The following is a 16,299-nucleotide window of genomic DNA, read 5'->3' as shown; positions in this document are numbered from 1 at the left end:
AGCAGCAGGGTGGATGTGACACCATGACCTAGGGGAACATGTAAGGAAGAGTGGATTTGGGGGGAAAGATAAGAAATTATTTCAGTTTGGGTCATAGCAACTAATGACCTGGCAGGATATCAGACAGCAAGCTGGAGACTGATTTGCACCTGAGCAGCATTGAAAACACAGGTGGGTAGAGACCACCGAAGGGAGAGAGTTGCCCTGTGCCAGGACAAGCTCAGGGTTGGGGACTTGAGGACTTCCGGTGGCGTGGGGGCAGGGACATGGTACAGGAAGGGAGGCCGGAGATGGGAGAAAAATCAAGAGGCGAGATTGTCAGACAGAACCAAGTCCACAGTGTGAGAGGATACAGTCCAGTCCAGCTGGAACCATAGTTGTGGGCTTTGATACGGAAAGGTGACCCCAGAGAGAGCAATGCCAGGATATATTGGGACAGCAAGGGTTAATGCAGGGGAGATGGAGATGGGGGTGTCCAGTGCCAGGGCCTCCACTGATCTAGATTCTCCGGGTTGCACGTGAAAGAAACAGCTCTATCTATATAGCTTCAGCCAGAAAAGGAATCTTTCAGTTCATGTAACTAAATAGTCTGGGGGTTGCAGAGCAGGCAGCGGGGCTAGTAACCAGAGAAACAAGATATCCACGGGTGATGATGAAGTTGGAGGAGTGGAGGTGAGAGTTTTTGTTGTTGAGGAATAATAATACCAGCCGGTGCTTACAGAGGGGCTGCTCCAGGCTAGGCACTGAGGCCAGTGGTCCCCGTAACTCACTGAGTCAGTCCTTCCGTCCCACCCAGGCAAGGTGGGGGGATCCCGAGAGCTGAGAGTCCAGAGTGGGTGGTGAAGTTGCTGAGGCCCACAACGTTTTCATGATCTTTGCCCTTTTCTGGAACTTTTCTGCTTCCGGAATGACAGATTTTTGACTTAAAACCAGAGTTGTTTTGTGCTCTGCTGGGTGCCATAAATATTTTCATCCCAAATTACTGAAAGGTGCTTCTTTACTGGGTGCAAAGTGTCCAAAAAAATGTCCTTTCCTGTATGAAATATAAAATGTGGTTTTTGCAAAGCACCCTGAGGTTCCCACCATGCTGAGAACTAGTACAGGAGGTTTCCATCTGCTAGGTGAGGTGTTTTGAGGGGGGCGGATTATGGCCAGTAGCCACCCAGAGAGACTTAGGACATCTGTGGACCTGGCCCTTGGCCAGCCCTGGGAACCCAGCAATTGGAGGGCTGGCGTGGGAGACAGGGCACCAGTGCCCTCAGCCAACAGGCACTTGATGGGCTTCTGCTCTAGGTCAGATGTCACATGATACTCTGGGGACATGGACTCTTGTATATACGTGTTTATATTTTTCCATCAAATTTGGAAATTTTCTTCAGCCATTATTCCTCCAAATATTTTTCCTCTCATCTCCTTTTGGTACTCCAGGTACATGTATATTAGGCCACTTAATATTGTCCCTGAGGCTCTATTCTTCCCCCCACCCCCAGTCTTTTTTCTCTCCATGCTTCCACTGGATAGTTTCAATTTTTTATCTTTTAGTTCACTGAACTTTTCTTCTGCAGCATGTAATCAGCTATTAAGCCCATCCAATGATTTTTCATTTCATATGTATTTTTCTGTTCTAGAGTATCCATTTGGATCTTTTTTATAGTTTCCATTTCTCTTTTGAGATTCTCCATTTGTTCCCTCATTAAGTTCATGTTTTCCTTGAAATCCTTGAATATATTTAGAATAGCTATTTTCAAGTCTCCATTGGCCAATTCCATTATCTCTGTCCCTTTTGAGCTATTAAGCTAATTTTTCTATTGGTTATGGCCACATTTTTTCTGCTTATTTATCTGCCTAGTAATTTTTTATTATATGTTGGACATTATGAATGTTATGTTGTTGAGGGTGTTTCGCTGTCTTCTTCAAAAGAGCACTTTTGAGTTTTGTTCCAACTGGCAGTTAATTTACTTAGGGATAAGTTTGATCTTTTTAAAAAGCCTTATTTTTAAGCATAGTTGGGAGAGGTCTAAGGTAGCCCTGACTGGAGGGCTAGATTAGGTCTACTTATAAAGCATGGCTTTTTTGGAATTTCTACTGAATGCTCAGAGTGTTCAACAAGATCTCTCTACTCTAGCTGTTTGGAACTCAGATCTCCTAACCCAGCCCTGTGTAACTGGTAGTTGTTCAGCTCACAGTTCCCCAAGAGTTTTTTTTTTTTTTCCCTGAAAGTTATATTTTGCCCTGCCTCATGGAGTCTTGCTCTGCACATGTGAATTTTAGGACTCAGCCAAAGTCCAATTTTTTGAGTTTCTTCTCTGTGCTGCTTCCTTTTCTCTGGTACCTTGACACACAAATTCCTGAGGAAGGAAAGTTCAATAGCCCTGAACTATAATCTTTGTCTCCACAATCCAGAAAGTACTTCCAGGCAGGTGATTGCGGGGCTCATCTCATTTGTTTCTCTTCTCTCAGGGATCACAGTAAATTTCATATATTTTATCCAGTTTTATAGTTTATCTAGTCTTATGGCAGTTGCTTTAACTGGTATAGTTAATTTTATGGCAGTTGCTCTAACTGGTATAGTTGTTTATACCAGTTACTGTATCATGGTCAGAATCAGAAATCCCATTCTTTTGTATGTTTATGCTCACATTTTACACATTCCGAAAACAATATATAGTAATATTTTGTGGCCATTGACGTAGGAAGAAAACTAGGAGAGTGTGGAATCCCAGATGCCAATGAAGGAAGTTTTTGAAGAAAGGGAGTGATCTACTGTGTTCAGTACTGCTGAGGGGGTACACGTGGATGTCATCAGTGATACACAGAGACGTAGTTCATTCATTTTAACTGTGTATAGAATTCCATCATATGAATAGAGAAAATTCACTTCTCTATCTCCTACCATTTAGGTGAACATTTGCTGTGAACATTCTTGAACATGTTACTGATTTGAGTACATATGGGTGAGTTTCTCTTTGAAGCCCATCTAGGGGTGGGATTACTAGATCATTAACTAGTACAGCTTCATCTTGACAAAACAATGCCAGATTGCTTCCAAAAATAGTGGTGCCAGTGTCTGTTCCTGTCTTCAGGGTTCAGGAGACCCCCATTGCTTCACACATTCACCAACATTTGCTATTGTAGACTTAAATTCTTGCCAGCGTGAGGAACAAAAAGCTATGTGATTGTTACGTCAATTCACATTTTCCTGAATATTAGTGAAGTTGAGTGTCTTGGCCACCTGGGTTTCCTCTCATGTGACCTGCCTGTTAATATCCAGTACCTAATTTTACATGGAGTTGTATTTTTTTGGTAAGATTTCTTTATATATTCTGGACACTAAAATCTTTGTCTATCAAATACATTGGAAATATTTACTCCCAGTCTGTGGTGTATCTGACTTTGTACAGATGTGTGTGTGAGAAAGAGAGAGCGAGAGATAAAGGTTTTTAGCTTTGATGAGTTAGGTCTATCCATTTCTTTTGTGTTTTGTGTCTTATTTAAGCAATCCTTCCCAGACCTGAGGTCATAAAGATACTTGTCTGTATTTTGTTCTAAGGCTTTTAAAGTTTTTTAAAATACATTTATATAGGTTAATACAACTGAAATTTATTCTGTGTGTGGTGTGAGGTAGGGATTTTTTTTTCCCCTGTTGGGAAAGCCAGATATCCTAACCTCTCCAGTGTTTTCTCACTGATCTGGACGGCCATTGCCATCACATCCAGGTTCCCACAGGGACCTGGGTCTGTTTTGGGCTCTTTTTTCCTGTTATGCTGATCATATTGCCTATTCTTATAAACATACCTGAAAGTTTTCATTATTGAACTTTATAAAAAATTTGATGTGTGGTAGGGTAAGTTGGGCAAAGGAATGGGGGGATATTTGCTTTTTTGCTTTGAAGTCATCCGTCTTTAAACAACTGTCCATAATGTATTTAAAACAGCACTGGCTGAACTTAGGAAAAGTCCGCTTGCTGCTCAGACCTTTCCAGGACTGATCTGTGGCATGGAAGGCGGGGAGGGTGGCTTCACTTTTGTGTGAAACTTTGGGTACTTTTACTTTTGCCTTTGCCCTCTCCCCGCCCTGCCAACTCTCACCTCTGGGGTTTTAGGTTGTGATGTCTCTGAACCATGGGCTGCTCTTCCAGTATTTACATGAGGGCCCATGGTGGGTGTTTTGCGACTGGGTGGCAGTACCTCTCCTGTTGGTTACTGCCAACCAGACCACAGTGGCAGGCCTGACGGAATCTGGGGTTTCCTGTTGCCTCACCGGCCCTGAGACCCTGGATTCCAAAAATAAATGCACGAGAAACCACTGTGACCTCATGGTCTGTGCTTGCACGGTGCTCTGAGCACGGGGACTGTCTTCACCCCGTGGCCCGGCCCAGCGGGGGCCCTGCTCCCCCAGAGTGACAGACGGGCCACCTGGGCGCTTCCTCTCTGTCCCCTCCCTTCAGGCAGTCACCCGCAGGGCCAAGGTGGCTCCCGCCGAGAGGATGAGCAAGTTCTTAAAGCACTTCACGGTCGTTGGGGACGACTACCACGCGTGGAACATCAACTACAAGAAGTGGGAGAATGAAGAGGAGGAGGAGGAGGAGCAGCCGCCGCCCACACCGGCCTCGGGCGAGGAGGGCAGAGCTGCTGATCCTACCACGGCGCCTGCCCCCCTGCCCAGGCCCCGCCTCGACTTCAGGACCACTTTGAGGAAGCTCTTCAGCGCCCACAGGTTTCAGGTAGGTGGGCAGAGGCCCGAGATGCCTGGGGTGGGGCAGAGCCGTCAGCGAAGAGTCACGAGGGCAGGGTGGGGGCCCATCTCTGCCACCAGCTTCTTCACTCCACACACATCTACCGAGCACTGACCATGTGCTGGGCAGGTCCCATGTGGTCTGGGGCCAACTAAGTCCTAATGCAAAAGTCAATTAAAGTTCATCACCTGATGAATGGATAAACAAAATGTGATCTATCTGTCCTCAGCCATAAAAAGGACTGAAGCACTGACACATGCTACAATTTGGATGAACCTTGTCAACGTGATCCTAAGTGGAAGAAGCCAGACACAAAAGGCCACATGTCTTATAATTCCATTTATATGAAAAGTCAGAACACGTAAATCCACAGAGACAGCAGATTGGAGGGAATGGAAGGGGGGGAGTGACTGCTTAATGGATACAGAGTTTCCATTTGCAGGAATGAAAACGTTCCGGAACTAGATAGTGGTGATGGTTGCACAACCTTGTGAATGTGCTTAATGCCTCTGAACTTTATGCCAACTTTAAAATAGTTAAAATGGTAAATTTTATGTTATGCAAAATTTACCACACACACACAAAGGAGACCGGGGAGGGGGGGGCAGTCTCTTCTTTTGTGAAGTGATGCCAAAAATATCTGCCTTGCTTAACCCACTGCCAGCCTCCAGGTGTGGTTATGGGGAGACCCTGAGAGGGAGATGCAGACTTCAAAGAATAGCAAAGGGAATGGGACTTCTACAGGGTTCAACGTCTGTCCCAACATCTGCCGATTTTGAAGGACAAACGCGGGTGGAGTCTGGCCAGCCCTGTCTGAACCCCACCCCATGTCCCCGATGTGGGCAGGCAGGTGTCTGGAACATGTTCTGAGTCCCAGGAGAAAGCAGGAGGCTCCTTGTCAGCCCAGTCCCTGAACGGAGCCATTTTGGGGTCCCTGCTGCAGGGATAACTACGAGACTCCATCCCCTCCCTAGAGCTGATGTCCCCCCCTGGAAGCAGAGAGAAGCAGCCCTTGCCTCTCCCGTCACTGACTTTGTTCCATGGTAAAATAGAAAGAAGGAATTATTTTAGTCTTTTTTTTTCCACTCTCGTGTGACTTAGAGAAACAAAGCAGGCAACACAGCACTCCTGACAGCTTAGTGCTTTCCTCTGTGGCTCTGACAGAAGAGAAGACTTCTGGTGTTAAGTTGTTGGTGTTGAACTCCCAAACCGTCAAATTCAGGAGAGAAGGAAGGAGCCAGCTTCCTTCCAGCTGCAAGGGGAGCCCTTGGGAGGTCCCACCTCTCCTGACCGGGCCCCCCAGGGGCACGTGGCTCTGGGGGAAAGCAGAGTAGAGATGTTTATTCATTCACTCAGCAGTCGCTTCTTAGCTTCTACTATGTGCCAGGGGTACAGCAGTGAGCGTGGTGGGCATGTCCCTGCCCTCACTCTTGGAGGATTAATGGTCCGTGAAGAGGTGGGCATTCCAGTAATCAGACAGATGCTGGAATCAAGTGGAGAGAAGTCCTCTGTAGGGAAACTGAAGGGGGCTCTGAGAGATCTTGGGGGTGGGGGAGACCCGACCTGGGATGTGAGGTGGGGGACGTGTGGCAGAGGAGGTGACATTTCACCTGACACCTCAAGGTTGGGCAGGAATGAGCTCTGTGGATGGGAGGGGAGGAGCTTCCCAGGCAGAGGGGGCCGTGTTTGCAAAGGGCCGGGGGGAGGAGAGGGTCTTCAGTATTCGAGGATTTGAGAAGGGTCCACGTGGCTTATATGTATCCAGTAGAGGGAGAGGAGGCACCGGAAGGCCATCCGTGGGCAGTGGACAGCCATCGAAGGTTCTGAGTTTGGGGGTGGGGAGGGGTTGACATGAGCAGTTTGTAGAGGCGCCCAGAGAAGAAGCAGGGAGGCCACCTTGGAGTAGGGGTTAAGGGTTTAAGGGTTTGATCTCTGCAGATAGAATCAGCATACAAGAAGATTCTGGAATCCCTTTCTTGGGTGCAGTCTCCACCTATTCCCATGGTTTGAGGTGACCGAGGTGACATGATATATAGTTAACTGTTGTCACTTCTCCCACAGAATGGCACAACCAACCAAGGGAGAGAATTTGGGGTGAGTCAGGCCTCTGTGGAAACCACAGACGGACAGGGTAGCTGGGCTACGGGAGGATGGCCAGGAAGGCCAGGAGCCTCACTTTTATTACCTGCTCACCATGGCCGGGCCCTCTGCTGAGCGCTCCTCACACATTATCTCACACGATGCTCCCCCTGTCACTCAGGGTAGAAAATGTGGCCAACCCCATTATCCCCTGAAGGAAGCTGAAGCTTAGAGTTAACGCTGAGGCTCAGTGGAGTTGAGAGCTGTGCCCGAAGTCCAGGCTAACGGGGGAGCCGGCCCAGGACCGGCTGCCCCACCGTCCGCGCTCTGCGCTGCTGCATGCTGAGGCTAGGCACGGCCATTTTCCAGTGACAATTTGGAATTAACCAGCTTCCCTGAATTCTCAGCATTTTTCTTTGTGATGTGGCTCCCTTCAGAACTAGCACTGCCTTGTGAACTGGCAAATTCAGGGCCTTAGGGATTAGTTCATAGAGGCTGCGGTTGGGACCTGGGCTTTATAGTTTGTGACCTTGGCTCTCTCTCTCACTTCTTAAAATTGAGGTGAGATTCACATAAAGTTAATCATTTTAAAGTGAATAATTCAGTGGCATTTATTTAGTACATTCACAATGTTGTCCAACCGTCAGCCACTATCTAGTTCCAGAACATTTCCATCATCCCAAAAAGAGATCTAGTACCCATTAAACAATAACCCCCAATCCCCGATAAACACTAATCTACTTTCTGTCTCTATTGATTTGCCTATTCCGGACATTTCATATAAGTGGAATCATAAAATATATGTGGTCTTTTGTGTTGGGCTTCTTTCACTTAGCATAAGATTTTCTAGGTTCATCCACATTGTAGCATGTGTCAGTGCTTTCATTCTTTTTTTATGGCTGAATATTCAGTCTGTTTTTAATAACTCTGTGCCTTGGTTTTAGACCAGATGAGCTCTTAGATCCCTTTAGGTCTAAAACCCAAAGAGGGAGGGAGGAAAGAAAGAAGGAAAGAAAGACCTCACCTGAGGCTTGAGTCTTTTTTTGGCTGCGTTGGGTCTTCGTTGCTGCGCGCGGGCTTTCTCTAGTTGTGGCGAGCGGGGGCTACTCTTCGTTGCAGTGCGCGGGCTTCTCATTGCGGTGGCTTCTCTTATTGCGGAGCACGGGCTCTAGGTGCGCGGGCTTCAGTAGTTGTGGCACACGGGCTTAGTAGTTGTGGCTCGCAGGCTCAGTAGTTGTGGTGCACAGGCTTAGTTGCTCTGTGGCATGTGGCATCTTCCCGGACCAGGGATCAAACCCATGTACCCTGCATTGGCAGGCGGATTCTTAACCACTGAGCCACCAGGGAAGTCCCTTGAACCTTTACTAAGCTACTGAATTTGGATTTGTCTGAAAACTTCATTACAAAGCACTTTGCCATACAGTTTTCACAATAAACCATGTCATCAAATACTTTAATTACTGAAATAATTACTACAGGTTGAAATGGTCAAAAGGTTTAATAGTCCACTCTTTATAGGCCTGAACTTAATTTCATCCTGAAACTGTAGAAACTGCCAAGATAATGGCAGATTAATTTTCAGTGGTCAAAATCTATCTACCTGAGAGTGTAAGAGGCAAGGCCCTGGGGGAAGTAAGTGATGGTCCAGTATTTCCAAGGGAAGAGAAGGGTCACACAGTGTCCTTTGGGGTTCCTCCCATTGCTGCCATTTCCACCACCACCATGTCATCCCCAGGGTCTCCCCAAATGCCATCACCTCCATCCCACCTCTAATGTCCTCACCATCATCACCACCTCCGTCACCATGACTACCGCCACTGCCATCGATAAGACCACCCACTCACTTCACCCTGGTCCTCACCTTCCTCCCCCATCCAGCAGGTCACAAAACCCACCGGATTGTCTTTCCTACAGCAGCTCTTCTCTGTTCTCCAGGAGATGCAGGACTCCCTCCCCCTTCACTCCCAGCGAGCACATGGGAGTTGGGGTGGGTACCTCATGGCTCCAGCCAGAAGCTGTTTCATGGGCACAGTGGACGTCACTCTAACCCAGCTGCCTGGAGGAGGCCATATCTCTGAGGCTGGATGTTTTAAATTTTAAATTGCTTATTAAGCATCTGTTCTGGGCGTACCCTGGCAAGAGCAATCCCCAGAACTAGAAAAATAAACACTTGTAGAAACTTTAGTATTTTTTGCCATCTAGGAATTAGCAGTTTGGTTTGAGAGATGCTGAGAAGCAGTGAATTTACGAGTAAGAGAAAGACCAGTGGTGACCGAGGGTCACTCAGTGAGCCACACGGAGGCTTTAGGAGGACAGGCACTGCCCAGGGCTGGAAGAAGGGGCTCCTGTCGAGAGGAGCTGGCCCCCAGCAGGCTCCCTGCAGGACGCTCGGGCTGTGGGCAGTGGCCTACCATCCTTGGCATCTTTCCCCAGTGGTTCCACTCAGATGTTTCCAGCCCTTAAAGATGAAAGGAGGAGGGTCCCCATTTAGGTCTCATGTTTCTTGCTTCTTCCCTTGGTCCACAGGTTATCATCATCTGCCTGGTCGTTCTGGATGCCCTCCTGGTGCTCGCCGAGCTCGTTCTGGACCTGAAGATCATCCAGCCTGACAAGAACAACTATGCCGCCAGGGTAGTGTGTCCGCAGCCCTTTAATGTGGTTCACTCTGTGGGTGGGCAGAGTGGGGCAGCACCTGCCTTGGAGTAACCAGGCCTTATTTGAGAGTAGTTTGATTGGGTGCTTTCAGTCAAAGAGCAGAGAAAATGTCTTCCTTTCCCAATTATAGATATGAATTTACTACAAGCAGGAAACCTCCTCAAGTCACTTGATGGCTTGAACCTTGAGCTATCCTAGACCACTGAGCTGGAGTTTGTCACTGATTCTCAAACCAGGAGCATGATTCCTCCCCATCCCCCAGAGGAGGACGAGCTGTTTTTCCTCCTGTCAACATTCTGACGTGGTCCCTGTGCTGGAGCCATCTGGGGAGATGTGCCCACCATTTATTCCCTGATTCACAGTTCCTGCCTGAGCCCATCCCAGACATTCACCCGAAGGGCAGTGGACACACTGAAAATGCACTGTGCGGCCCATCACCAGTAACAGGGGAGAAGGCCGGGGGCTTAAAAGCATCTCCCCACACCCTTTGAAAAAAATTCAGTGGACAGTGCAAAAATGTCTTTTCAAATGGTAAAAGAGCAGGCAGAAAATATTAAACCTCCTTCCTACTCGTGGCCCCTTTCACCACGGCAGCCGTTAACGTTTTCGTCTGTGCCAACCCAAGTCCTCCCATAGATAGATGATTATCTTTCCTCTCCCTCTGTTGTTTAGTAGAATCAGTAATATACCTCCTATACTCACTGTCTTGTGCCTTTTTCTTTACTTTTTATTAGGAAAAGTGGCAAATACACATTTTGCTGTATTTGCTTTCTTTATATATATATACATATCCACAAACACACCCCACACCCATCTGTTTTTGTCTGACCATTCGAAAGTAAGTTAGACATCACGGCACTTCACCCCTAAATACTAAATATCCAAACTGTCCCAAATTTGGTCACTGTGAGCCTCTTCGAGCTGACTGCTCTGTCCTCTTGACATGACTCCATAGCCCTTGAGCGTTTCCTTGCTTTCTGGCCCCGGATGATGTCCCAGGTCATTCGAACTTCCCCTGCCCCAGAATGGAAAAGGTTACTTTAGTGAAGGCTAGTATTTATAAATCAAGATCTGGGAACTCTCTTCACTTACCATCTTACCATCATTTCTAGTAGATACATACAGATCAGCCTTGGTCTTTTGAACAATTGCGTAATGCTCCACGTGGAGGTACCATAATGCATTTAACAAGTGCCCTAGTCTAGTGGACATTTCTGTTGTTCTCCAAACAATGTAGAAAATCTTCTGTTCTGCAAATGATGTGCAGTAAACATCCTTACTGTCTTTGTGCACGCGTGAGCTTTGCAGGGCCAAAGGGCATGGTGGATGTTTTCAACTGCCATTGCCCCACTGCCCTTCAGAGAGCAACGTGTGTGCTGTTCCCAGCCACAGTCCGGCCCGACAACAGCGCCCGGTGCTGGCAGGAATTTGGGATTGGTCAAATGAATGGATTCTCTCGGTGGCCGGGCACCTCGTCCGTGTGACCTGCCCCAGCCCATGACAGCCTGAGTCTACTCTCACTGTGTCTCCTTGTCCTCTTCAGGTGTTCCACTACATGAGCATTGCCATCTTGACCTTTTTTATGATGGAGATTTTCTTTAAAATATTTGTCTTCCGCTTGGAGTTCTTTCACCACAAGTTTGAAATCCTGGACGCCATCATCGTGGTGGTTTCCTTCGTCCTCGACGTTGTCCTCCTTTTCCGGGAGCATGAGTTTGAGGCTCTAGGGCTGCTGATACTGCTCCGCCTGTGGCGGGTGGCCCGGATCATCAACGGTACGTCCCCTGCGCTCCTGGGCTGGTGGGGGGGGGGGGGGGACGGGGGATGGGACAGTGGGTGGAGCCTGGAAGGGGCGCAGAGGCCCTGGTCCTCCTCCTGGCAACCAAGAGAAACATGCAGTGGTCTGATTTGGTGTCCCACTGCCACCTTTGTGGCTACAAATTGACACCAGGACATGTGCTCTGAGAGGAAGTGCCTTTCTCCTTCAGACTCTCATTTCTATGATTACTGAAAGATGTTTATGGAAAGGGTTAGACTAATCCCTGATCAATCCCTGCCGGCTTGGTTCCCAAAGCACCTTTGTTTTTCATTTGGTGTTTCCTGGGAGTCTTCTACCAAACCCCATCCCACTTTGGGAGGGGCACCATCCAGAAGGGGAGCAAGGAAGCTGAGAAATGCTGTACACTAGACTCTGCCCCCTTTGAGAAAGTCACAACACGAGTTAGCATGATGAAGGCTCTGAGAACTGTAATTGTTTTCCAAGTTGACCAGTTCAACACTTTGGGAGGAAATAACACCTATGAGCGTGCTGTAGACTCTGGCTCTGGAGGACACACTTGGGGAAATACCGCTTTACCGTATTTCAGGTACAGATCCTCTTCCTCACACACTCTCTGTTGGTGCAGGGAGCCTCTGTTTCAGAGAAGCCGTTTGTGCGGTGATTTTATGTGGACCTAGTGACTGGTTAGCGGCTCAGCCATCAGCGAACTAGTCAGAGTTGATCAAATGCCTGTCCTCGGACTTGCCGCATCAGAATCACCCTCAACACTTTAAGTGGAGAGTCTGGTGTGGAGCCCAGAGGGAGGTGTCTGTCTGTGAAGCACCCCCAGGTGATTGGGTGTCCAGCAGGGTTGGGAATCCCTAGACTAGTGCCCAACACGACGGGCTGTGGGTCGTTGTCAGGAGACTGAGTGAGCGACAGTGCAGCCTGTTGGAAGCAGGCCCATCCCCTGCTGGGCACAGTGAGCCCCATCGCGCCTCCTGGGCTCTGCGGCCGCCTGCTGTGGTGCCACCCGGCCAGGGAAGGAGCTGTGCCAGTGACTCTGTCGGGCATGTGGGCGGCCAGTTCAGATCGAGTGATTAAAGTAAAGCCTATTAAGAACCTTTATTTGGGTTCTGTCAAAGGAAATAATGGAGGCTTTTCAGATAATATTTTAGATGCTTATGTCGATTTTTCATCTAATCTAACAGAAAAATACTCTGTGCAAAGGTTATGTGAGGTAGATAGACCATGACTGATTATGACTCATGAAGCAGTTACTACCCAGTAATCTCACATCACACTGTTGTGAGATTTGTTCATTTTCTTTGTCTAAATGGCAGCGAGGCATAGGACTGGCTATTGCCCGTTATTACATTGCTATCAAATTTAGTAGCGTGACTGAAGCAACACAAGGCTAAACCGGATTCAGTGAGACAACCAGGAACACTGTGGACCAGGGACGGCTAATCCCAGGCCTTGTGGGCGCCACACGTGTCGGGGAAGGTCTGGACTCAGTCACTCACACTTGGAAAGGGGCGGAGCGGCCTCACTGCAGCCCAGGCTTTGAGGCCGTGTCCACAGTGTGGTGTGGGCATTTGGGAGCCCCCCCAGCCCCGAAGCCAAGATGCAGGTCATTGCCTGACAACTAAACTGGCCACAGCTCTGGAGGCAGAAAGTTGGCAAAGTGACAGTCCCAACCCCAAGCTTGAGCATTTCCAGGCTTGCACTTAGTGCCTTTTGAACAACTGCTGCTAAGTAGCAAGACTGTTGTGAACTGCCCCCTGCTAAGGAGCTTAACCTTCATCTGGTCAGTGATTATTTTTAAGGATTTCTCACACCGGACAAGCCAAAGAAGTATTTCACAGCTGGGTACTGAGTAGCTCAGCAATGAAAAATCTGACCCTCCTAGTTCTGATGCCTTTAAGCCATGATGACGTTTTACTTGTCACCACTCTTCCCAGCTATACATTTGTAAGGAATACAGGTTTTTTCCCAAGGGGCTAAATTAGAGATCAGTATCACGGAGACCCTCGCAATTATTTTTCAGGGATAATTATCTCGGTTAAGACACGTTCTGAACGGCAACTACTAAGGTTAAAACAGATAAATATACAACTGGCCACCAAGATCCAACACCTTGAATTCAGCTGCTCTGAGAAGGTAAGAAGGTGTTTGGGAAAACGCCCTCTGTCTACACAGATCGTTCCCTCCCTCCAGCCCTGAGCTTCTCCAGGCCAGGCCTCTGCTCACTCAGTGCCCTTAGCCCGGAGCCCACTTCCCTCGGTCAGGCCTTCCTTGTCCTTTCGGATTCAGTTTAGGCGTTGCCTCCTTCCCTGCAGCTTCGCCAGGTCTCTCTCCTCACTGCCATCGCCGCTGGGCCCCGGCTGACTGACTGCATGAGGAGTATGGCTTTCATTCAGCTCTGCGTCCCTGTGCGTGTCTGGGGCTCACTGTGTGACTGCCACATCCCTGGTGAGGCTCAGAAGGTAATTTCAGTTACTTGTCTACTTTTCGTAATAACAGGAACAAGAAATTGAAAGACTTAACAAGCTACTGAGACAGAATGGGCTTCTTGGTGAGGTGAACTAGAGGCATACCTGCTCCACCCCAGAGGGAAGACCTGCCTCACGGGCTTGTGACGAGGAAGACAGCTGCCCCTCCTGGGGCCATGTTGGGGAGAGGTTTGCTTTGATGGCTTTGCCTCACTGCTGCCAGCTCGGATTCTGGGGGACACAGTCTTTCAGAGGCTCTATTTCTTCCTTGGTGTGACTGAGAACGTCCCATCCCATTCCCACCCCACACTGTGTAACAAATGTATCATAAACTATATTTTTCTCATGCTGAACACTTTACTCTTGCTTGAAAATGAACAACAAGCTGGACAATTACTAGCTGTATATAAAACTTAATCTCATCAAATGTACAGTTTTCACATTTCACATGTATATTAAGGAACCAGTGCATCCTTTCATATGACCACTCTGAAAGACAAAAGAGAAAAAAGAGAGCTACCTTAGCTATCAGCACATTCTAGAAAAGTCTTTTCTGTTTCCAAGCTGTTCTAAACAGCTAATCACAATTTCCCCCAAGGAGCTTGTTCTCAAGTACCCAGCCCCTCCTCTGCATCCTCCAGCTTTTAGCTGGCTCCACCTAGTTCTGCCCCCTGACACCATTTTTCTCAATTACTGTACAATTAATGTATAAAATAAACTCTCTCCTTCCCGCGGGCCCTCCTACTGTATTCTTTCTAGGTTCAACTGCTTGGAATCACTCTGTGGCATCCTATACCGGCCCACTAGCTGGAGAGCAAGCTAGCTCCAGTGCCTGGTACAAAAGTAGCAATTAAACCCAAGACTCCACTGTAATTAACATGACATTTGGGGGAAGATCCCCTCCTGAGGCCTTGTACTCTACTTGCATGATTTTATACAACTTGCTATTTTTGTACTCATTTTAACGGGACCTGAAAAGAAAGCCTGAACTAAAAATAATATTTTAAAAAATAACTCACATTAAAGCAGGGGATGAATAAACTGGATAAACCCTCAACGCCTGCACTACTTCAAGGTCTGTTCTCTTTACGTTCTTCCCAAAGGTGCAACTTGGCTTCCGCATATGACCTATGTGTTGAGAGTACTGGAAATGGCCAAGCCAGACCCCTTCTAAAGTCAGAGCAAGTAGAATGAAATTCCCAAAGGGAGAAAAGAGAGGAGGGAAGTGAGTGGAGAGGGGAAGTGTGTTGGCTTGGGGGCAACCTCAAGGGTTATACGTACAATAAAGTGGGATGTCTCCGAGGGACCCTGGGCCCCACACGCGCTTGATTAGACAGGTGTGGTGTAGTTTCCCTATTTAATGACTTACGTCAAACAAATGGGAAGAAGAAGTTAAAGGGCAGCCTAGCATTGATGGTTGGCCGAGCTCTGAAGCCTGCCTCTGCAGGTGCAGACACATCCACAAAAGTAACCGCAGTGGAAATAAGAATTGTCCCTTTATTTCCTGAGTTGGTCTGTAATAAAAAAAAAATCAGAGTGATGCAAGCCCTGCCCTCCAGTGTGTTCACCAGGATAACAAAGATGGGACAGCTTTCATTTCCTTCCTCACCCGACCACTGTTGGTTCATGAATCTGGTAGGTACGTGGGGGGCTAATCAGCCATTAACTCAGAGGAGAGACACAATTTTCACTCAGGTTGTCCTAACACGTTGATGCCATTCACAACTCAAGACAAGAGTTTTAAAGATTAAATCTAAACAAGAATGTTAAGTGAATAAAACCACTGTGTTCAGAGGAGTTTTTTTCCTCCAAGTAAAAGATAATGACTGCTAAATTGTTTTAAGAATCCAGATTGTTTAAATTTTAATTATCTTTTTTACAAAATAAATTTCACCTATCACAGTTGAGTTTTGTCTGGACTCGTGTCTTAACCTATACCTTTAAAATTAGGCCTACCTCAGGAAACGAGGATGAAATCAGATTTGCAGTTACATTGACGATTTTAGCCTGTGGGTTCAGTAAGGATCCATATTTAGTCCACTTCACTTCTATAGCCAAAGCCACTGGGAGCTGGCAAGAATCCTGCAAAACAAAATGCCATTAATCAATCTGAGTATTAAACAACCTCAAGTCAAACTTAATCTGCAGTTTGGAGGTTTAATTATAAAATGTTTCACATATTACAAAATGTTCTGAACAAGAGGATGAATAGACTCTAGAAGTTCAGATAAAAACAGCTTAGAAAAAGCACATATTTTAAAGTACTCAATGCTCCAAAAATATTTTAACACCTAAAGCATAATTTTTCCATCCCTTCCCATCTCTAAATAGGCCAGCATTACCTGGCAGCTGTGGTAACCCCAATACCCAACTGTGGAACCTCCAGGGCCTTAACAGCTCTAACTGCACCTGCCTGTTTACATCTACCTCAGAGATACTTCAGGAGAGAAGTTGGCACGGGGGGGAGGGGGGAGAGCGAGAACGGTATTATTAACAGACAGAAATTAAACCTGACTGCATATCATGTTAAAATGCACTTAGAGGAAATTTAAGTGCCTCCTTTTCACTTATCTGAT

At 47.3% G+C, this 16,299-nt stretch overlaps 2 protein-coding genes across 14 annotated transcripts in view; one reads left to right on the top strand and one right to left on the bottom strand.

The window, feature by feature from the left end:
* HVCN1 (hydrogen voltage gated channel 1) overlaps positions 1 to 14,458 on the top strand; it is a 28,729-nt gene extending 14,271 nt beyond the window's left edge. For all 8 annotated transcript variants that reach the window (XM_036823350.1, XM_036823352.1, XM_036823357.1 and 5 more), the window contains 5 exons: positions 4,448 to 4,723; positions 9,341 to 9,445; positions 11,013 to 11,244; positions 13,279 to 13,391; positions 13,755 to 14,458. In XM_036823350.1, the coding sequence (XP_036679245.1) occupies positions 4,448 to 4,723; positions 9,341 to 9,445; positions 11,013 to 11,244; positions 13,279 to 13,391; positions 13,755 to 13,820 (792 nt within the window). In that variant the 3' untranslated portion in view covers positions 13,821 to 14,458. The remainder of the gene's footprint in view (positions 1 to 4,447; positions 4,724 to 9,340; positions 9,446 to 11,012; positions 11,245 to 13,278; positions 13,392 to 13,754) is intronic.
* The window catches only part of TCTN1 (tectonic family member 1), a 29,109-nt gene continuing 26,894 nt past the window's right edge, over positions 14,085 to 16,299 (bottom strand). For 4 of the 6 annotated variants that reach the window (XM_036823344.1, XM_036823346.1, XM_036823347.1 and 1 more), the window contains 2 exons: positions 15,680 to 15,805; positions 14,609 to 15,237 (listed from right to left, as the gene is read on the bottom strand). In XM_036823344.1, coding sequence (XP_036679239.1) covers positions 15,094 to 15,237; positions 15,680 to 15,805 — 270 coding nt within the window. In that variant the 3' untranslated portion in view covers positions 14,609 to 15,093. Of the gene's footprint in view, positions 14,213 to 14,608; positions 15,238 to 15,679; positions 15,806 to 16,299 lie in introns of those variants that run through there. The other 2 variants (XM_036823345.1, XR_005016206.1) reach the window with 2 other exon arrangements.

Source organism: Balaenoptera musculus, chromosome 14, assembly GCF_009873245.2.
Source record: "Balaenoptera musculus isolate JJ_BM4_2016_0621 chromosome 14, mBalMus1.pri.v3, whole genome shotgun sequence".
Classification (NCBI taxonomy): domain Eukaryota; kingdom Metazoa; phylum Chordata; class Mammalia; order Artiodactyla; family Balaenopteridae; genus Balaenoptera; species Balaenoptera musculus.
This window is presented reverse-complemented; position numbering and strand designations above follow the sequence as displayed.